The following is a 23,502-nucleotide window of genomic DNA, read 5'->3' on the forward strand; positions in this document are numbered from 1 at the left end:
GAATAAATGATTGTGGAGATTTCATTTTTGGGTGAACTGTCGCTTTAACTCACAAAAAAGGAGACGGCAGAAAGGTCTCATCAAAAAAACATCCCACGGCCCAAAAGGAAATGAGCTTTACAATCCATCATTGGGTGAAGATGGACAGGGAGTTTGGGACTCGGAAATTAAGTCTGAGAACATCGTGTTCTTCAGATTCACAAATGATTAAACTTTTTTGCTGGAAATGTAGGCACCCTCAGGTCATCCAAGATGTAGAGTTTGTTTCTTCATCAGATCTGGAGAAATGTAGCATTCCATCACTTGCTCAGCAATGGATGCTCTGCAGTGAATGGGTGCCGTCAGAATGAGTCCAAACAGCTGATAAAAACATCACAAGTAATCCACACCACTCCAGTCCATCAGTTAACATCTGGAGAAGACAAAAGCTGCGTGTTTCTAAGAAACAAATCCATCATCAAGACATTTTTTAATGTTAAACCTTTGCTTCAGGCTAAAATACAAGTCCATAATCCATAATAGCACTTCTTCCAGAGGAAAAAGTCCATCTTCTGTTGTTCCATCCACATGTGTGTTTACAACTGTTTTTGCTTATAAATAGTGCTTGATCTATGCAGATTTCTCTCCTGATTCAGACAGTTTTTGCTGGAGAAAGCAATATTGTAGATAGAAGACTCGTATTTTAGCATAAAACAATGGTTTGAAGTTAAAAAACAGATTTGTTTCTTACAAACATGCAGCTTTTGGCTTCACAAGACATTCATTGCTGGACTAGAATTACTTGTGGATTGTTGTGATGTTTTTATCAGCTGTTTGGACTCTCATTCTGACGGCACCCATTCACTGCTGAGGATCCATTGGTGAGCAAGTGATGGAATGCTACATTACTCCACATCTACTGATGAACATGAACTACTCCTTTAAACTCTCATTCACACAAACATTCATAAATAACACAGATACAGGAATCGCACAGAAAATGATGGTTCAGCTCTGGAGATTCTGGTGGTGCTCAAGGTTTGTGTATCAAGCGCTTAATCAGTTTGTGGGAGAAATAAAAACCGTTGCCAAGAAAGGTCACCAAACCAAGTGCGCTTGAAATTCCTGCGACATCCTCCCAAAGCAAAAGGTCAATCTGTAACTATGAAGGCAACTGACAGGAGTCAACAACAGCAAATCACAGCATATCTGAGGACAAATATTAAGAGACTGGCAAACCGCAGCCTGTCTTTCCCATTTCACAGACTATATCTGGTGACATCCCTGCCCATTTTCATCCGGTGACCTTGGGCTATTTTTGGAGTGCACTATTTGTTCTGTATGTTTTTTACTTCTGGTGGTGGACCGGAGCTTTACTAGCTCTGACTCACGAGTGGGAATCGGACTCTCTCTCAAGGCTGCTTTCACCGAGGAAAGTGAGTCGGGTCGGATTAAACGGAGGCCTCACAGGGACACAGGAAATCCAGTCTGCCAACACAGTCCTCCGACAGAGCCAAAAACACACAAGCACCTGTAGCTACTAGCTAGCGACTGTGCCTCAGATTAAGATAGCAACAGGTAATTCTGTCACAAAGTACTGCAGGCAATGTGTTACAGGCTTGAAATACACCTCAGTGGGTTTCTGAGTGCTCGGAAACAGGCTAAATTAAATGAAGTGGTTTGTCATCTACCACACGCTGATCAGAAACAAAAAGAAGAACCTGAACGTCATCAGGCCACAGCTGAGAATAATACAGAGACATATAAACTGTGATACTGCGTCTCGCCCTGCGTTCTCTCTGACTCCGGCTCAAAGGTCAACCAAGACCAACCTGGCCTGTTAGCAGACAGGAGATCAGATCCTTCCTGCCAGGGGGAATCGGATTTCTTGTTTGGTAACTGGAGAAGCCACTGCAGAGACTGTGTCTCTGGTCTGACAGACTTTAGCTGTTATTATATTGTGTATTATAACAAATAGAACGATGCAGTGACCAGTCAGCATCCTGGACAGGAATAATCTGCTTTAGAATATAATGCAATTTTAAAAAGCTTCAGGTTAGCTATTGTTGTTTGTAGGGCTCTAAATTTGGTCAGAAATTGTGATTATTTATAAGGCTATAAAATACAACAATCATAAATAATAAAGATTTTTATAACTACTACTAAATAATTTTATAATCTTAAAAAAAAATTATATATATGATTACAATGGTAAAATTTCAATAATACTGAAAATATTTTGTAAATAATAATTTTTTATTTACATTACAACTGTAAAATTACAATACTAATATTTACAATATATTTATAAAATAATTGTTTTAATTTAAAGTACAACAGTAAAAATTCAATAGTAATATTTAAAATATATATAAAAAATAATCATCTGAAATTACAGCACAACTGTAAAATTGCAATATTATTATTATTTTTTTAAATAATCATTTTAATTTACAATATTAATTTTGGGAAAGTGGTTGGAACAAGTTGCATTTTCCAGATTATATGGTTATATGAATATGGCTAATAATAATAATAATAATAAATATAATATATAATATTATTTGTGGTTTATAATAATAATAATAATAATAATAATAATAATAATAATAAAAGCTGCAGTATTATTATTATTATTATTAATTATTATTATTATTATTATTATTATTAGTTACTACAACTACTACTGAAAGAAATAAAAACATTTAAAAATATACTGTCATTTTACAGTAATAATAACATATATGGGTAATACTAATTTTTGACTTTCATGCATTAAACCATCTTTTATTTTGCCTGAAATCACAGGGAGCACTTTAAGTTTGTGAAGATGGTTGTCACAATTTGCATATTAGAATGCATGTTACAAGCGACCCAAACTCAGAGATGAGTTTGTGTGAGTGTGAACCGAGCCGCTCTGAGACACTGGAAACACTGGATCATGAGCTGCTCACGTGTAAATGAACAACGCTTCACTCAGTGAAACATCCAGTGCACATGTTTATTTAATTAAAGCATAGCCTTTTGCAAATTGATAATTAGTCTAAGCCAAATCACATTTGCTGTTTTACAATCATACAGCCCCAGCAAAAAAAAAGGGACTTCTGGGACCTCAATGCACTAATTCGCAAAAATGCGGATTTCCCAATGCTAGCGTCCCATCACTGGAGAACATGAAACATTTGAAGCTCTGTGGATGTTCATTCCTCACATTCCCCAGTGAAGAGCGAGCGACAGAAGCCCTCTGAACTCCCACTAGAGAGAGAGAGAGAGAGAGAGAGAGAGAGAGAGAGAGAGAGAGAGAGAGAGAGAGAGAGAGAGAGAGAGAGAGAGAGAGAGAGAGAGAGAGAGAGAGAGAGAGAGAGAGAGAGAGAGAGAGAGAGAGAGAGAGAGAGAGAGGGCCCAGCTCCTCACAGCCCACACCAGGATGGAATGCGTCTCTTCAGCACTTACATAAACTCTCTCTATCTCTGTCCCTCTCTGGCCTAATATTTACTGTGGAATGCACTAAACCAGTGTTTGGTCATCGGCTGCAGGTGAGAGTCTGTGGGCATTCAGCTAATCTCACTGGATCAATCAGGTTTAACTGGGGCTTTATATATTCTAAAAGAATCATGAGTGGCATTTGACCATGTAAAAGTCATTATGACACGGTCACTGAATTATGCAGTTGCTTAATGACACTGTATACAAACAAAAAGTCTAAAATGACAGAAAAAAGATGAATCATATAGGTACGTCTAATGGAAAATCAGCATACTGCCAACTAATTTTAAAAAAAAGTTAAAGTTTGAGGTTCGCGATTTTCTTTTTGAAGTCTCTTCTGCTTACCAAGGTTGCATTTATTTGCTCAAAGCAAAAATAGTAATATTGTGAAATAGTATTACAATTTAAATGAACTGTTTTCTATTTGAATATATTTGATGCAAAGCTGTATTTTCAGCATCACTACTGTCGTTTTATTGATATTACTCCTCTGAATAACGTTAAATCAAAAGGATTTGTTGTGGATTGATGGGAAATAAAATACACGTTTATATTGTTTGCACTGCAGACAGGGTTTGTAAAAGTTTCACTTCCACTCTTATAAATAGATTATTAAAGCACATTTACATAAAAATACTATTGCAGTCTTTACACTTCAAAATTGTATATTTACTTGCAATTTCTTTATAACTATTTGTGAAAATTACTAGCAGTTTCTAAGTGAAACTGTTTGTACACCAATTCTGTTTTTCAATTCACTCTACCAGTACTTTACATTATATCGAAATATAATATTAAAATAAAATGTGATTTTATACACCGATGCAACTTCTGTTTTTTTTTTTTTTTTTTTTTTTTTTTTTTTTTTTTTTTTTAAAAAGAGTAATGCAATTTTTACCCTGTGTAAAAACTTCAAAATCGTTCAAAACATTTCCTAAATTACTAAATTTAAGTTTATTAAATATACTAAAATTACATTAGGCAGGTCTGGAAAGCAAGCCAGATGGAAATGAAGTCCTTTCAATACAAATCTAATATTAAAATGTGACTTTATTCACCGATGCAACTTGTTGGTGTTTTATTTTCTTCAGTCAACAATGTGATTTTGACCCTGTGCGAAAATATGGTAACAGTGAACGCCTGCCTAAACAAAAACCACTAATCAGGCCACTATTTAATGTATGCATGACTCCTAATGTGGTGTGTCATAAAGAACAGCTCAAGGGGAGAAAGTGAGAGAAAGAGAGAGAATGAAGTCAGACAGGTCGGTCCTGTAGGCCTGGTCTCCTGGTATTGTCACTCTGAACTGTGTCTCCTGTAATGTTCTCATGCCCTTATAAGGAAACACAGACTCAGTTCTGTGACACAATAGGCTGCCAGAACCCCGCCCCCTCCTGAACACATACACAAAAGCCACACTCACACCTGATCAAAGTCGCCACACCTTTTCCTGTCTCGCGCCCAAAAATGCTCTCACTTCACAGAAAGGAAAGTGTGTTTTTCAAATTTGATGTTCAGTCTCATTTATGTTTGTTTGTCCTTCGGGTGCAGGGATGTAGAATACGAGCCCACCCCCCCTCAGTGGGATGTTTACAATGAGACTGAAAACAGGCACCGGAGAAACTGCTGTTCAACTTCCTCTTCCTGTGCGAGTACATTGGCCTGTACGGGACAAGACAGACAAGTATATGCAATACGGAAAGAGATGGTTGGACCATTCAGTCATTTCAGTAGAAATGCATGCACACACACACACACACACACACACACACACATTTCCTTTGAGTGAAATATTGTTCTCATCAACTAAAACTACACATATATTTAAAAAAGTTAAACAAAATAAATGTATACATTTCTTTTAAGTATATAACACATAAAAAAAGTAAAAACTTGAGAAACTTTTTTTTTTTTAAATACAAGCATTTCAACTTGTCATCTAGTACTAAAATTACTAAAACTGGAATAAATTTCATTAAAACTAAACAGATGTTAAAACTAATTAAATGACAAAAACAAAACAAAATCACTAAAACAAAAGTAAAAAGAAACATTTACGTTAAATAAATAAATGTTAACTGAAATAAATGCAAACTTTATTGTCAAGGTAGGACTTCAGGTTTAGATTTAGTAGATTTCAAGTTGAAGCACTAAAATTGCTAAGTTCAATTAAATTTTAATTAAATTTGATTTCAGTTTTAGTTAAAAAATTCACTAAAACTCTAAATTTAAAGAAAGAAAAATGGTTGGACGATTCACATCTTTTCGTACTTTATTTTAGTTCATTTCTAATGCAACAAATACAAAATTTTAATTCAACTTTTAAGTACTAAATTTAAATAAATAAATAAATTCAATACATACATATATATATATATATATATATATATATATATATATATATATATATATATATATATATATATATATATATATATATATATATATATATATATATATATTTTTAAGAAAAACAGGACAAAAATTATAAAAACTCTAAATATTAATAATTACATAAAATATGTTTAAGTGCAATATTATAATATAATGTAATAATTACATAAAGTATGTATATAAAAAAAAAAACACTGGGCAGACCTACAAAGAAAGTCACTTAAGTAGGACTGCACAAAGAGACACACACAGCTATTCCTATCATTATGGGTTCAGGCGTAATTATTTTTCTACTGTACAAACTGTATTTTCTATCTCCTAACCCTAACCCTCACACAAAACAAGAAATTTTAGATTTGCAAAAAACTTCCTTCTGTATAATTTATAAGCTTGTTTCCATTACACACACACACACACACACACCAGACATTCCAGTGCAAACTGAGTCACTGTCCCTCTCCTAAATCCGCTTGACACACACATACCGATGACGACTACTGACGGTCCATTCATCTACACTGACCGTATTTATCCATATAAAGACACACGATCACACACACACACAATGGCATAATCATCTTTCACAACAGGTGTGTCAGGGCCTTTCTGTGCTATAAATTACTCAATAGTGTGTACTGAATCAGTCATGGTCTCACACACACACACTATAAATGAAGACATTCATTTGTGTCAGAAGTAAACTGGAGTGAGTTCATCTTTCCTTTCAGGCTTTGCCCACATCTGTTTTTTACACACTTCAATCAGTTGTGTGCATGTGTGTGTGTGTGTGTGTGTGAGAGAGGAGAGAGGAGAGTGTGAGAGAGAGTGTGTGTGAGAGAGAGGTGTGTGAGAGAGAGAGAGGAGAGAGAGAGAGAGAGAGAGAGAGCGAGAGAGAGAGAGAGAGAGAGAGAGAGAGAGAGAGAGAGAGAGAGAGAGAGAGAGAGAGAGAGAGAATTCCAAAACGTCAACAGTCACTACAAACAGGATGTAGTTTCATATGCTAATATAAATAAATACTAACTTGCAACAACAAATAAATAAAAAAATGGAATGCAAGTATTCAAGGACAAGACAACATTTTTAAAACAAAAAAAGTTTACATTTAAATTGTGTTACAAACTATTTAAATAACCAATTAAAAGGAGGAGCCACCATTTTTCCGTATTCCACTATGTTCTTCCCGTCTCAGTGCGTGCACTCAATCACTATAGTGCAGCGCCACTATGCTGACGTTTAGTTTAGCACCATTCATTCCTTAGGATCCAGACAGGGATGAATTTAGAAGCCACCAAACACGTCCATGTTTTCCCTATTTAAAGACGGTTACATGAGTAGTTACACGAATAAATGTGGTGACAAAATAAAACGTGGCGATTTTCTAAGCGGATAAAAAATGATGACTATAATGTATGGCGGAAGAGCACTTCGCAGCACCTCGAACTCGCGCACCTGCGATGTAACTACAGAAGAGTCAAGTTTTAAATAGAAAAAAATATAGAAACTCTTTGGTCATTTTTGAGCGAGATGCTAAAGGTCTAATGAGATTCAATGATCAATGCTAAGCTAAGCTAAAAGTGCTACCACCAGACCCGGAGATCGGCTGAATGGATTCGAAAACTGTAAAACTAAACTGTTTAACTCTAGGGGAGTTGGAAAGTGATCCCCTTTTTTCAAAAAAAGTGGAGTGTTCCTTTAAAATAATATGAAGTCTTTAAAAATAACAAACCACAGACCTGCAATAAATGATCAATTTATAATATTATGGATTCAAAAGAACAAGCCAGTAATGCCTGTGAAGTCATATATCAGTGTAGCACACAATCTTATAATACATTATATTTTCTTTATATAATCTGAGCTCAGAAATGGAAGTGTGCTTAATGGGTATGTTTACCCTATTTGCAGTGATATTGAGAAATATTATTACACTTTAATATCACCATTGTGTGTGAATATATTGGAAAATGTAATTTATTTCTGTGATGGAATGTTGATTTTCAGCATCATTACTCCAGTCTTCAGTGTCACATGATCTTCAGAAATCATTCTAATATGCTGATTTGCTGCTCAAGAAACTAATTATTATCAGCGATGAATACAGTTGTGCTGCTTCGTATTTTGGTGGAAACCAAGATGCATGATTTATTTTTCAGGATTCTTTGATAATTAGAAAGCATTTATTTGAAACAGAAATCTTTTGTAACATTATACATGTCTTTACTGTCACTTTTGATCAATTTAATGCATCCTTTCTGAGTTTGGGGTCAGAAAGATCTTTATTTTATTACTTCATGAGAAAATGACAGGAAGAAACACATAGTTGAGCTGCTCACTCATCCCAACCTGAGCGGAGAGAGGTGCTCAGATCTGCTCTCATGATATCATGCTCTCGGTGGGTCTGTGGCGGTCTGTCGAGAAACCACACACTTTAACACCTGGGAACATCTGACCACGACCGCTCCAGAAACGCACCCAGCAAGTGACATCACTACTCCACACAACCTAAGGCTTTTCACACATCCAGATCACACACGCTGGCTCTCAGCAAGACAAAAATGACCCAAACGCCCCACAGCGCTGACGATGCTGTCAATAGCTATGGCTGCTCGCTGTTGTTTGTCTAGCATCTTGGTAAGCTGCCTGACCTAAAAGGCTGCATTTTTCAGTTACCAAAATCTAGTTTGGTTACCAAAATGTAGCATTCACATCAGGATCTACAGTGAAAAAAATAAATTTCAGCTGCACTTCCAGAGTCCAGTCAAATGAGAACCAAACTAAAAATCTGCAGAATGCTTTCAAGCAAGTGGTTATAGAAAATATGGTAAAATTAGGACAAAATATTTTTATATCTACATTTCAAAATTTTATATTTGTATTTTTTATTAACTGATATTATTAGTGGTGCTGTTATTTTATAGAGAATATTATATACATATCAATTACATTTTAAATGCATATAAAAATTGGTGCTCAGCAGCTTAATAAGCATTATTAAATCAGCCAAAAATATTTGATAAATTGTAAATTTTTGGAAGTTTTCCCAATTCTATTTTATTTTATCCCAAACTCTGTGTTTTCCATTCTAATTTTTTTCTGGAGTCTGTTTTAATGGTTTAATAAAATTATAATAATTAAATCAACTGTCTAATCAACTGAATACATAAAACATTAACATTTAATAACTTCTGAAATGTTTTAGGATATTGATCACGATATTTTTTGTTCCAGGAAATTCTTTGTTGTCAGTTTTCATTTCTCTGAATTTTGTGCTTTATTATTTAATAAACATTTATTGTTAAAAATGGTGGTGATCAAACAAATGCATAATATTTGAATTTAATTCATCTTTGCAAACAAAGTGCTGGATAACTTTGGATAAATGTGAAATTAAAACATGGAAGAAACATTGTGGGATATTACATGCAGACATTATATTTAGTCCATATCGCAATTTCATTCCATTTTAAGTGTATGGCTCTGCTTGTGATTGTTTTTTAAACAGAATTTTGCCAAATTCCATGACATTCTACATTTACCAGTAAATAAAAAAAAAAAAAAAAAAAATTATTTGATTCCATGGTTTTGAGAAAACAAATCACACAAACTTATACTACAAAACTATAACTACAAAAAATGAATGACAATAATATTATGTAGTCATACAACAAATAACATTAAGAAATTCATTACTTTTTCATGCCTAAAATTACAATTGAAAATATTTCCTGACATTCCTGGCTTCCCATGACTGGGGAAACCCTGTTAATCCATTTTTTACTAATTTTAAACATGCCGATTCCTCCTCTTTCTGACACTAAAGGGAAAACAACATCAGATATGTTTGTCTTGGTCTGTTTCTCTACCAAGAGTCAGCTGGAATTTAGCAACATCATCCCTTCTGCATTTGAGCAAGCTAGAGTTAACCTCTGAAGCGACCCAAAATAATTTCAGAGTTATATAAAGCGCTGATGTTCTCATCCACAGAAACCCCTGCAATAACCACAATGATCAAGAGTCATCAATTCCACATAAATAATATTACTACCAACATTTCCCATGAGACAGTTGATCACATGTTTCCTCACACACACCAATAGTCAGAGTTCACACCATTAAAGGAAACAAAACAGAAACCACAACAACCACAACTTCCTCCTGCAAACGAGAGCATGACAGAGACACAAGCAGCGAGCCCTGAATGCATGTGGGGCTCCGGGCTTCGGCGTCTCGGCTCAGCGCTTCTCAAACACATGAGTAAAGTGCTTCCCTCTTATTTTGCAGCTGCTGGCTTCAAGATCTCACATCTGCATCGAGAACACCAGTCATATATGTGGGTTTCACATCAGTTCTGCTCCAGCATTGAGGAACAAGGGAAAGTTTTCAGGTTTTCAAGTCTTTAACTGTGGGATGCAGCCTCAAACCAATCCATATGCCACGTCGCAGGTGTACATACACACACATTAATATGCTTTTGTGATTTCAGCATATTCTCAAAAATATTAAAAAGAAAATCATTCTAAAATCAAACTGAACCCAATTGTTTGAGCTTTCATAATGAATTTGACTTTCCCAATTGTGTCTAATATCTGTACAAGGACAACATTGATTTAAATAAATACACATGCATCTTATATTTCATATCATTGCATAGTGAAATATATCGAATGATTACTATAAAATATACATAACAGCAATAATAAAAAATACAAATATTTAAAATTTGAAATAAATATTAAATTACATAAAACTAATTTCCACATTACTAGAAAGAAAATAAGACATACAAAATATTTGAAATAAAATGATTAAAATCACAATTATAAAGTTCCCTAATATTATCATGTTTGTTAAAACCATGAGAACTGTGCTCCTAAAATGCACACATTATCTGTTCATCTGTTAAAGCAGACTGTCATGGCTTTATTGCTTATTAATCTGTTACTGCAGTATATCATCCTCAGTATCATTCCGTTTCACCTGCTCACATAAAAACAAAATGAATTCTGGTTGCCCGTTTTACATGTCAGGTCTCTTCCTGTCGTGAGCAGACAGTCCCTGACCAGAATAATCTGCAAAGTGGACCAGAATCTATGGCGATAGTCAAAAGTCTGGTTTTACGAGACTAGCGAGACACAGTCACAATAGATTATGATGCCCTCGGGGCAACAGCCCACCCGTTAAACAGGCTTTATTGCTGGTGTATTCATCTGAGTGTGTCTTTTATGACGGGTAACCACACTATAAATGTACCCCTCGCCCAACATCACTTAAAAGAGCAGGAATGTCTGATGAAGACTTTACAGTAACAGCCCTTCAGGATCCACACAAGCAAACAAAGGATGGAATCAAAGAATCAAAGCATCTGTGATACAAAAAGCGTATAGTTCAGATGGGAATCTAGGTGAAGGCAGGCTCTAATCCTCTTAGAGGTCAGTCTTTTGTCTGAGCCGCCGCACTTAAGAGCTTTCAGTGCTCCAAAGGACATTATACACAGAGAGAAAGTCCTGGCCAGTCTGATCACTGTGTGCGAGCAACAAAAAAGACACAAGAGGCTTCAACATGCAGCAAATAAGATGAAAAGGACAAGCATCAGTGAATCCTTACAAACTTCAGAAACTTTTTATAAACACAAAACCAAGAACAGTTCAAAACTGATGTACAGCTCACATTTCAGCCTCCCCAGAAAACTGCAGAAAGAAAATTAAGCCTATTTTATGACCACATTTATAAGCCATTAATTTATGTATTTTTACTGACCGTAAAGCTGCGTACATACAAGAATGCATGAAAAAAAAAACATGCATACAAGATTAAATGCATCTTGTTTTGCATTACAGTAACAGTAACTACAGTAATGTGCTTCCCAGTCATGAAAGAAAACCACAGTGGTCCTAAAAAAAGAGGCTTCACTTCCTTTAAGCAAAATAAAAAAATAATAAAAAAGTTTTATTTTGAGTTCAAATTACATTTCATTGATAAGATAAATGGATAAAAATTCAATGCATCTTTTTTGCATTATAATAAAAAGAACAAACAAAAATACAACAGTACAAAAAAAATAGGCACTGCTAAATTCCTTCAAGCAATAAAATAAAATAATGGATGTTTACGGATCACACAGCTTTCGCAAGCATATAAGATTTTGCATTATATTAAAGAGAAATTGAAGAGAAAAAAAAAACACATCTGATTTAGTCATGAAACAAAATCTCATCTTCATCTCCTTTAAGCAAAAACACTCATTTTATTTAGATTTTTGGAGTGCAATTAGACCCGGACATGTCTTTAACATTTTGAATTTGGAGAGCAATCAACAAGACAATTCAAAAATCAGTGAATGTCATGAAAACATGGCTCAAACGTAAATGCATCTCTTTTTATTACAATAAAGAGAATTTGGGATTAAATGTGCTTTACAGACATGAACCGCTCCTAAAATAAACTTCATTTTCTTTTCTTTTTCATTTTTTTTCTTTTGATATTTTTTCCTGTGTTAGAAGAATCCCTCAACAAACTTTATGGCAATCAAAAAGTGTCAAATCAAAGGTCAGAGTTAATCACAGATTACTGACCGAATGACATCTGAACTGACGAAGCATGAGAGTGTGACTCAGCAGCAGTGACGTCCATCTCATGATGACCCACCCACACTGACGGACAGAGCAAGAATGGCTCTGATGTCCAGCAGGATGACTGGCATCGGGAGATTTGGGCTGGATCAGTTCCTGATACTTCCTCTTCTACAGACACGGAGCCGAACACAACTCCAGCCTGAACAACAGCCGTTTACTGCTCCTGACATCACAGCCGTGTAACTGCAGGCACAGCCTTTCTGAATCCACCAGCAACAACACATGAACATCACAAAGACCACCAGGATGTAAAACAGGAAGCAGACTGAACTTTATTTTTCCCACACTTCCTGACAAATGAATTCTCATGACCTTTTCTGTATTTTTGATGATTGGTAAAGTGATGATGTTTTTAAATCATTTTATATAGGTACCAATTCTTGGAATTAATAGTTTTGAAAACTGCAGTTATTGCCCACACACGTGTCCAATGCGACAAGAAAAGTCTTGCAATTTGAGTCTCAATGCTTTGTAAGTAAACACGCTCCCCGAGGACGAAGACAGCGCTGTTTCCATTGTTAGCTAACAACATATTACTCTCTATAGAAACACAACACCCTCCACAGAAATTTCCACTACTTTTCCATGCATGGAAATCATAGTGTTGTTTTTTTTTTTTTTTTAACAAACCAACAATAAAATGAACAATACAAAGAAAAATATACATACAATTAAGATTAATACATGACATTTACACTAATTAATGTACATTAATGTAAAATACATTAATTTCTAATGGTTTTTATTTTTTATATTTTTGTTTAATTTATATATTTTATATTCTAATTTATTAACAATTATATATTTTGAGCTGCAGTGTTTTATGATTATGTTTAAATTATTTTAAAATCAGTCAGCTTACTTGAAAAATATAAATCATGATTTATATAAATATAATAGTACTACTATAAATTAACAACTTTAAAATATGGATAAAAAATAAATAATGTTAGTAATAATTAAAAGTTAATTACATCTCACTTAATAGAGATCAAATAAACAATTTATATAATATAATAATTCTACTATAAATGAATAATTTCAAAATATAACTAATTTTAATAATTAAAGCTCACTTAAAAATAATAATAAATAATTATCAAATACACACACACACACATATATATATATATATATATAAAATACTATTACTATGAGGTCACCAGAAATAGTAATATTTATAACAATAATAATAATAATAGGAATTTGCAATGTTTTTCCTGATATTTTCTGACTCATCATGAAAACCAGTGAAAATGGTTTCCGAGAGCAGAGCTGTTCTTTGAAAATTACACTTAATATCACAAAATTAAGCAGAACTGCATTTGTTGTACCCGGAAATCTTATTTTAACATCCTCACTGTTTACACTCAATATTAGACATCACGTCAGTGATCAAATATGAAGACAACCAACAGTTTGACTGAGGCTCCAGTAATGATCTAAAAAAATAAAAATAAAAATAAATAAATAAATAAAAATGTACCCTTGTATTACAGTAAAGTGTTCCGAGGCATTTCTCTGGTAGAGTTTCTGTGGCTGGGCGGGACTGAAGTAGGTCAGGTGACGCAACACCCCCGTGACCTCACAATGCCTCTTAGCGTGACTGCCTTTATCTCAGTCCACTCCCACTCGCTGTTTTCACTGGGACACACCTGAACCACGTCCAAACACCCACGAGAACAATCCAAAATTGGATTAGTGCACAGTAACCACAGCTTCAGTTCATGCTTCAGTTTTCCCAGCATGCCATGTCTCACGGTCAGCTTTTCATTCAGTCATTTAGTGGTCAAAGCTGCGCTCTGGGAAAAGATGCATTCAAGGTTTGACTGTCATCGTAAGACACTCAGTGCCTATTATAAATAACTGCATCTGCCGTCCATTAGTTCAGAAGTTCTCCCATGGAACGACTCACTTGCAAACTAACTCTAGCATGTAGCAGAAACACAGTTATAGTGCATGGAAAAACACCTTAGGAAAACAAAACACTAGTGCACTTATTAGTTTTTTTAACATGCATACTCACAAGCAATATTCTAACTAATAATGAGCGCAAACATGCACACTCAGGCCTAATTTAACAGGAACTCACACATATATGTTCAATCACGCTTCTGCACCACTCATCTCGTTAGCTGAAAAACAACATGGTGTGAAACGCTTATAGGGACAAAAATAAGCGAACTGCCTGTTTGGTGATGCTCTTGAGAGTAAACCACAACAGAGAAACGGTTACACTAAATGCATATGAAATATCAGTGAAAGAGTGAGTGTTAAACTGCACATTTACAATTGAGACGGTCACAATTTCTGCATTTCACACATTCAGTTCCGGCTTCTGGCATAAGTAACTGACTCCTAAATGCTGCTGTTGTTTTGCTGTCAGCTTCACTGTTGCAACATTTGCATATGTAGTTATAACAAAAAGCATTTGTTTCTACACAGTTGCACAGAAAAACCTCAGTGACCAAACACCCGCTTTAATCTACAAAACTCCTTCAGTAAAAACTTTGTTCTAGATGTTAGATATGTGCTTTCATCCGCCTCAATGTGTTTTAGCGAAATGCACGAAAACACAATCTCAAGATTTTTACATTTTATTCTGAGAGATAAAATGCATCAGTGCAACTTTTTTTTAAAGCTTGTATTGAAAAAGGCGACTGATAAAGGTTACATTAAAAGGTTACATCGCCTTTTTCAATACAAGCTTTAAAAAAAAGTTGCACTGATGCATTTTATCTCTCAGAATAAAATGTGAAAATCTTGAGATTGTGTTTTGTGCATTTCGCTAAAACAAATAAATAATAAATAAATAAACTCTATCCTTGATTCATTTTTCAACAAGTGTGTGGCAATGCATACTGGGATTCCCTTCAGAAGTGGTGGACAGCTGCCCATCAGGACACAAGCTGCAATCACTGAGTCCAGATAAAAACTGCACTCTCACTAAACGCAATCAATGAGTCCAATCAAACGCATCTAAACACACTGACTCATGCAGTCACTGAGCAACACGACCCTGAGGCAAGGCTACTGTGATACCACAAGACACCATCTGGCACACCAAACACAAATAATTACACATAAAAGTTGTGCTCTCCTCTTCGGACCCCGCAGACCCCAGTCACATTTAGCTGCCAAATGCATTTAGTATTAAACAGATTTCTTATCTATGAAACTTCATATGAAATGCATGAAAAAATGACTTGACAACTTGAATTGTACATTAACTCAAACTCTCCTTCCATCCAGCTTCAAAATGAATCGCAAGGACTGGGTCACATGGCATTTAAGAATAAAATTACTTTCTTGAAATCTGGACCCCATAATGCACTGAAATGTGCACAATTAAATAAAAAAAAAAATTCATTATAAATATTTGTTCATGCAATACCAAAACTAAGCAACAAAAAGTTCACTCTTACTACAAATTGACTATTTTGCCCAATATTGTGTTGTGCATTTTTATACATATTAGACTACCTTATTGTTAATTTAACGACAAGATAATGCAAACACTTAATCAACTGACAATATTTGGTGTAGCATTTACTTAGAAACTATTTCACTAATTAACTGCTATTAAATTTCAGAAATAATTAACACACTGAATTAAACTTTAATGTGACACCTTTTTTGTATGCGTTGCAACCTTTGCACCAAAATGTGTCATTTATTAGGTTACCTATTTGTGGAGCACTTATAAAGTTACCTTTCAGTTAAAATGTTGCCTGAGAAGACAACCATCTATTTAGCCAGTAGACAGCACAACAAACTCACTAGGTTTTGGAACGGAGCCAACGTGTTGAACTTTTGAGAATGAATCCCACTGTTTTATTGAGAAACGACCTCTGGATCAGTAGCTCGAGTCTAGTCTGCAGTCTAGTCGATGTACATTCTAGAAGCATGCGATTCGATTACTCTTGCTGCTGTGATGGCTTCAGTCCTGTAACACTTTAAACAGACATGATGAAATACAAAGATAGAGAGCGAGAGCTTTATACAGAGCCAAACTCACTACCAAACACCCTCAAGCTGGTTTTTATTTGGCCTGCGTTGTTGGTCCTCTGGAATTTTGATTTTGTTGCCCCTAACGGTGCTATAAAGCAATAATCCACCTGAGTCTGTGCATAACAGTGAATTTATTACATGTAAGGGGCCTAAATCATATACCCTCAAGTCTTCAGCTGTGGTAAAAACCACTAAAACACACAGCCTTGAGTGGTTTATTATTTTGATGGCAACTTCAATGTAATAAAAGACCATTTATATTTGCAGTTACATTTATTTAAATAATAATAGACATTTATTGTAAAGAGTATTATAGTCTGTTACTGTTGCTAAGCAACATGACAATTTGGTGGCAGATTAGATTAGAATGCAATTTATCAAAATTAGTATCAATTAGATATTATAACAGTTTTTATTATTGGTTTGAATTAATTTATATTTCTTTTAAATGTTATATTGACCTTATTTTTATATTTCCTTTTTATTTTAGTTTTTGTTAAAGGCTTTATTCATTTTTGCATGCTTGTTTGTATGTCTATAGTCAGTTATTTTAGTGCATCATGTTATTTGTAGTTGTTGTAGTTTATTTCAGTAAACATTTATTTTAAGTAATTTATTTTAAGTTCTCTTTGGGTTTCTTTTTAGTTAACTAAATAACCCTGTCAGAATTTAGAGTCAAAACATCTGTTTATAATTTACAACTGACAGCTATGCTCATCATAAACATCTGGAAGTGTTTGATGGCAATCCAGGAATAGAAAAGACTACTGGAAATTGTTGGAAACTATACAGAAGTCGAGATAAATAGAAGAAAAAAAAAACCCTGTGATATAAACTGCCATGGGATTACTACCAGAAACTTCCTTAAAGTTCTCAACCAATCGCATATGTAGTAAATATGAAGTTATCATCTTGAAAACATCTGCAGCAAAATACACTCCAACAACCTATATTTGCTGTCCTGTAGGTTGTGTTTTTGGTTTCCAGACATCTTTCTTATCAAGCACTCCTGGATTTATACGTGCTTATCTACACAACAAGAACAAAGCCGGTGAAATCACTGCGTCTTATTTCAATTCATATCTGCCCAACTTTGTAACTCCCAGACAGGCTGTTCAATAGAGAACGAAACACTTCAATGATCTTTTAGACATTTTGGGTGGAGCAGAGAGGCAAGTCTTAGCCGGTCACAGGGCGTTTGGCATTTGACGGGGAGTAATTTCACGTCTGTCACGGACAAGGTGATGACTTCGGGATAATTCCACACGCCTTGTTTCGGTCGAGCGGAAACAGGCAACGGTGCGTAGAGACCATAATGAAACTCAGTGTGAGGTTTTAACAAGGAAGCGTTGGTTTGGTAATCGCTAGTGAACTTCGGTCTGTGTGTAATATTCATCCTCACAAACACGCAATAGAAATTCCAGAGCTGAGACATCATTTCACTACCAATGCCGAGTCGAGATTGGAGGGATGTTCACTAAACTTTATACCTAGAAACAAGGCTTAATTTCCGTTCTAATTAATCCATATTGCGCAAATGGTGCGCAGAATCGTGGTCCTTGAATGCACTCTCAGTGGCTTATGATATGATTGGTTGAATGGTATGCTCGCATCTGATTGGCTAAAGAGTACGACAGACCCACGTGGGAAGAGAGCTCTGCGTGGAAAGTCTCAAAAACACACACACACACAAATCCGAGTGGATTCGTAGTAAATGACGATTTGTACATTCAGACACTCGTACATTTTAAACATCCAAAGGTTTTGGTGCACAGTTGTATATCTACGAATTGTGTTTTGCATTTGTGAAATGTATTTTATGAATATATAATTTTATTTTGCGCATGTGAATTGCTTTTTGTGAATATATATTTTTTTCACGCACGTGAATTTTTTTTTGTGTGTACGTGAATTAGGTTTCATGCATGTGAAATTGTCTACGCATGTGTGAATCGTGTTTTTTGCGTGAATTATATTTGAGACTAATCTGCTTCCATAGAAAAGTGTGCAATTCCTGTGCAACTAGTGGCAGCGAGCAGAACTACAATAGACCCTTTTTACACATTAAGAGTACGTTTCCACAGTTATTTACATTTATTTTAGCTTTTAGAAAAAATTGACATACATTTATAACACTATACTTGTGTAATATTACTTTGGGATTCAATTGCAGAAAACAAGTTAAGTATAATAAATGGCTGAGGGAATGGCAGCAATTTTAACATCTTTCTCTCTTCAGACCAATGTCACAATCTCTCAATTTTTCTTCCTCTTTTGTAAAGATAAAAAAATATATATTTAATATAGTTAATTAATTTCTGTTCACCACTATAGATGTACCAACTATGATGACTTCGGGTTCTGAGAACCCACGGAAATGAGAAAAGGGTCAACCGGTTTGATAACAGTAATTATTTCTGCAATTCTGTTTAGTGCCACTAGTAGTACAGAAATTACATACATTTGGAATTGGGCCAGAATTACGAACAGCTTGTGCCATTGCAAACCCTCTTTTGGCATCAAAAACTACTGACAGTGAAAACAGATTTTGCAGCTGGCCTTGTTGCATATGCATTTTTTGAAGTTCCAGTTTTGGACACAACATTTATGGGAAGCGTATTTAAACAAATCACGCAACAAGATTACTTTGTGTTTGTATAAATAAATTAGAGTTTCTTGTAAATGTTTTTTTATTTCGTTGATTAGTTTTAAGTTGTTAAAGTCGTGTTTTGAATGTATTATATTAAATAAATTCAATGCACATTAAGTCTTTGGTTCTTTTAATTGTGATGATTTTGGCTCACATTTAACAGAAACCCACCAATTCACTTTCTCAATCAAGTAGAATATGGTGACATGCCAATCAGCTAATCAACTCAAAACACCTGCATAGGTTTCCTGAGCCTTCAAAACGGTCTCTCAGTTTGGTTCACTAGGCTACACAATCATGGAGAAGACTGCTGATCTGACAGTTGTCCAGAAGACAATCATTGACACCCTTCACAAGGAGGGTAAGCCACAAACATTCATTGCCAAAGAAGCTGGCTGTTCACAGAGTGCTGTATCCAAGCATGTTAACAGAAAGTTGAGTGGAAGAAAAAGAGGCACAACCAACCAAGAGAACCGCAGCCTTATGAGGATTGTCAAGCAAAATTGATTCAGGAATTTGAGTGAACTTCACAAGGAATGGACTGAGGCTTGGGTCAAGGCATCAAGAGCCACCACACACAGACGTGTCAAGGAATTTGGCTACAGTTGTCATATTCCTCTTGTTAAGCCACTCCTGGACCACAGACATCAGAGGCGTCTTACCTGGGCTACGGAGAAGAAGAACTGGACTGTTGCCCAGTGGTCCAAAGTCCTCTTTTCAGATGAGAGCAAGTTTTGTATTTCATTTTGAAACCAAGGTCCTAGAGTCTGGAGGAAGGGTGGAGAAGCTCATAGCCCAAGTTGCTTGAAGTCCAGTGTTAAGTTTCCACAGTCTGTGATGATTTGGGGTGCATTGTCATCTGCTGGTGTTGGTCCATTGTGTTTTTTGAAAACCAAAGTCACTGCACCCGTTTACCAATAAATTTCAGAGCACTTCATGCTTCCTTCTGCTGACCAGCTTTTTGAAGATTCTGATTTCATTTTCCAGCAGGATTTGGCAACTGCCCAGTGCCCACACTGCCAAAAGCACCAAAAGTTGGTTAAAGGACCATGGTGTTGGTGTGCTTTACTGGCCAGCAAACTCACCAGACCTGAACCCCAGAGAGAATCTATGAGGTATTGCCAAGAGGAAAATGAGAATCAAGAGACCAAAAAATGCAGATGAGCTGAAGGCCACTGTCAAAGAAACCTGGGCTTCCATACCACCTCAGCAGTGCCACAAACTGATCACCTCCATGCCACGCCGAATTGAGGAAGTAATTAAAGCAAAAGGAGTCCCTACCAAGTATTGAGTACATGTACAGTAAATGAACATACTTTCCAGAAGGCCAACAATTCACTAAAAAAAGTTTTTTTTTTTTATTGGTCTTATGAAGTATTCTAATTTGTTGAGATGAATCGTGAATTGGTGGGTTTTTGTTAAATGTAAGCCAAAATCATCACAATTAAAAGAACCAAAACTTAAACTACTTCAGTCTGTGTGCAATGAATTTATTTAATACACGAGTTTCACAATTTGAGTTGAATTACTGAAATAAATTAAATTTTCCATGACATTCTAATTTATTGAGATGCACCTGTAAGGTTTGCTTTGCAGTAGTCAATTCACTGGTATTTGTGCCATTATTTAACACAAAAAACATGCATTAACCCATTTTGCACTTGACATGGTTGTGATAGTTTCATTGGTCATGGCCCTTAGTATAATTATGCCACTTACGATAATCAAACCTTAATTTAACCAATACCTTTTGAAATTAAAGATTTTAAAACTAGAGACCAGAAATGGAAAGTCAAGTCACAATGTGATGCAAACTGCACTGTTGGATATAGTCTTCCATGCACATTCTGTCAATAACTATGCATACTGTGCATAGTATACATACTACATACTTGCAGGACTTGTGGCAGCAAAATGGTAGAATGCAATACCATACATAACTAATTAGATAGACTCCAACCACAAACCTGATCTCTAAAACCCTGCATTCCAAATGTGTCAGCCAATCAGATAGCTCCAAGGTGGTGGGCATTTCTGATTGGCTAAAAAAGTGTGGGCCACTCTCCTGACTTTTTTGTGCTGTTTACAGTCTAGTACAGTCAAACACACAGATGTGACAACTATTCACTGATATCTGTCAGGATGTAAAGATGTTTTATGCATGACATAAAGGAAGAGACATCGGCAATGTGGTTTAAATTCGTTTTAGCTGCTAAAATCCATAGTGTACATATTGGAACGCCACTCTGCTTTCTAGATATTTGTCTTTGCAAGTGTAACCAAACAAGTATAAAAAGGGAAAGGAGAGCTCAAGAGTTCAGCCAGTATCCTCCTCCACTTGACTTTCTCCAATAAATGCCCCATTTATGGGTCCGTCACACCTCTGGGGTCTGAAGGCCGGTGACTGTGTCTGTGTGTGATTTATTTGCGTGTGCGAGTGTGTTTGCTAAAGGGGCTCTGGTGGGTTAATAATTAATTATTTTTCCAATCAAACTTTGACCTTCCTTTCTCAAACTCTCTCCAATAGCCGTCTGTCACACCAAAAATGCAAATCAGTCAAGCCTGTCTTTCCCCCATAAGACACACACCCAAAAACGTTAACCCCTGAGCATTCCTCAATATTCCTTGCCATAATTCATGTGCATAAAACACTAGAACACTCACTATCAATCAGGTTTTCCACAGAAACACCACTGAGTGTATTCAAAACGAGAACGCCCCTCATACGTTCATTTTTTATTCTTTTTAGGGTATCTTTCCTGTCCAGAACAGCAGATAAACTCCAGAAACAGCAATTCTGCAGCTATTTTAAGCTCCCGTACCGTGATATCTAGCTACTGCCATTTTAAATCCGGATGTCTGGCTGTAACTAGGAGTCTAAATGTCGCTTTGAGAAAGAACAGAGGGGAAAAAGGAAAAAAGGCAGCAGCAGCAGCGAATGAAACTCACTCTAGTAAAACAGGTTCAGCCGTTACAATGTATCACTCACTCACGCGCGCTCGCGCGACTGAAACATTGTAACACTGTAACATTCGAAAGCCGCGAAACATTGTAATATTCGAAGCGCGCTGCTGTTCTAAGCGCGTATTAAAGCAGACTAACGAAAATAAGATGACTAAAGCGTGTTAAACGCGCAAATATTTCATCGCACAGGCCGCTGCGGCGGCCCCCGGGCTTTCAGAAGCTCTTACCTTCCGCTGCTGTTTCTCCCAGGCCGGGTCCAGCAGTAGGTCCCGGTCCCAGTCGTTCTCCTGCTCCATGTAGGTCTGCTGTCCGCCCGCTGAATATAAAGATTGATTATTCGCCGCGTGATAATCTACCATGTCAGACACCTGAGAGCACTGTCAAGACTCTTCCTACACGAAAACCAAAAGAAATACGGCTGCAGTAACTGCTCTCGAAGCCTTTGTTGCTCGGTATGAAGTGTCCGCTGCGTGGACTGACAGTCTCCTCGCCGAGAGTGCGTTCCTCCACCCGTCTGACAAAAATGGAGTAGGAGACGCGCCGCTCCCACTGAGGAGGAGGTAGTAGGCCCGGAAAACTCATGAATATTTAAAGACCGGTTTACTTATTCAGAAGATATCCGATTTTAGCTCTACCCACGAGCGGGGTGGGCTTCTGCCATTGGGTAATCTCGTCAGGGGGTAGAAGTTTTAGATTGAAAATGTGAATTTGTGGCTGTTATATTAAAATACTCACAGCGGGGCTCAGAGGTCTAAAAATCTGATGATTAATATATTTTACAAATCTGAAAGTTTTTTTTAGGAAGAGATTTAAAAAAACGTTGAACTGCACTGTATGTGTATAAATAAAGTGCATTTGATCTATATCATTTGATCTATTTTTTATATATATATATATATATATATATACTTACATTTGTATGTATGTATGTATGTATTATTAAAATAATGCTTACATTATATAGATATATTTTATATACTACCAAATTTCACTAGATTATTTAGTTACATATTTTACATAGGCCTATATTATATATGAAATATATTAGATTAACATTTTTATTTAGTTACATATTTTCGATTAACATATATACGCGTTTTGTTGGTATTTTCTCCTGCTAACCCTCTACAAATAAACTTCCGAAAATTGTTAAATTACTTTCCAGTTTTGATCGTACATAAGCTGCAATACATCAATTCGAATCTGTTCAGGGTTCTACTTTTTTTGTATACAGCATCGTTGAAAGCAACAAATCTTTGTTGCATCTTATAAATAAGGATAACAAACAAGGATGCTGTCTGCACCTCGGTCGTCTGCTATCTTTCAGATCAAATGCGTCATTAAAATGAACTGTCTGAATACTCAAACGAAGAGACATGAGAGAGA

At 35.8% G+C, this 23,502-nt stretch overlaps 1 protein-coding gene across 2 annotated transcripts in view; it reads right to left on the reverse strand.

Moving 5' to 3' along the window:
- The window catches only part of actn4 (actinin, alpha 4), a 45,215-nt gene extending 22,538 nt beyond the window's left edge, over positions 1 to 22,677 (reverse strand). For both annotated transcript variants that reach the window (XM_042740194.1, XM_042740195.1), the window contains exon 1: positions 22,344 to 22,677. In XM_042740194.1, coding sequence (XP_042596128.1) covers positions 22,344 to 22,475 — 132 coding nt within the window. In that variant the 5' untranslated portion in view covers positions 22,476 to 22,677. The remainder of the gene's footprint in view (positions 1 to 22,343) is intronic.
- Positions 22,678 to 23,502: the final 825 nt, after the last annotated feature.

Source organism: Cyprinus carpio, chromosome B15, assembly GCF_018340385.1.
Source record: "Cyprinus carpio isolate SPL01 chromosome B15, ASM1834038v1, whole genome shotgun sequence".
Classification (NCBI taxonomy): domain Eukaryota; kingdom Metazoa; phylum Chordata; class Actinopteri; order Cypriniformes; family Cyprinidae; genus Cyprinus; species Cyprinus carpio.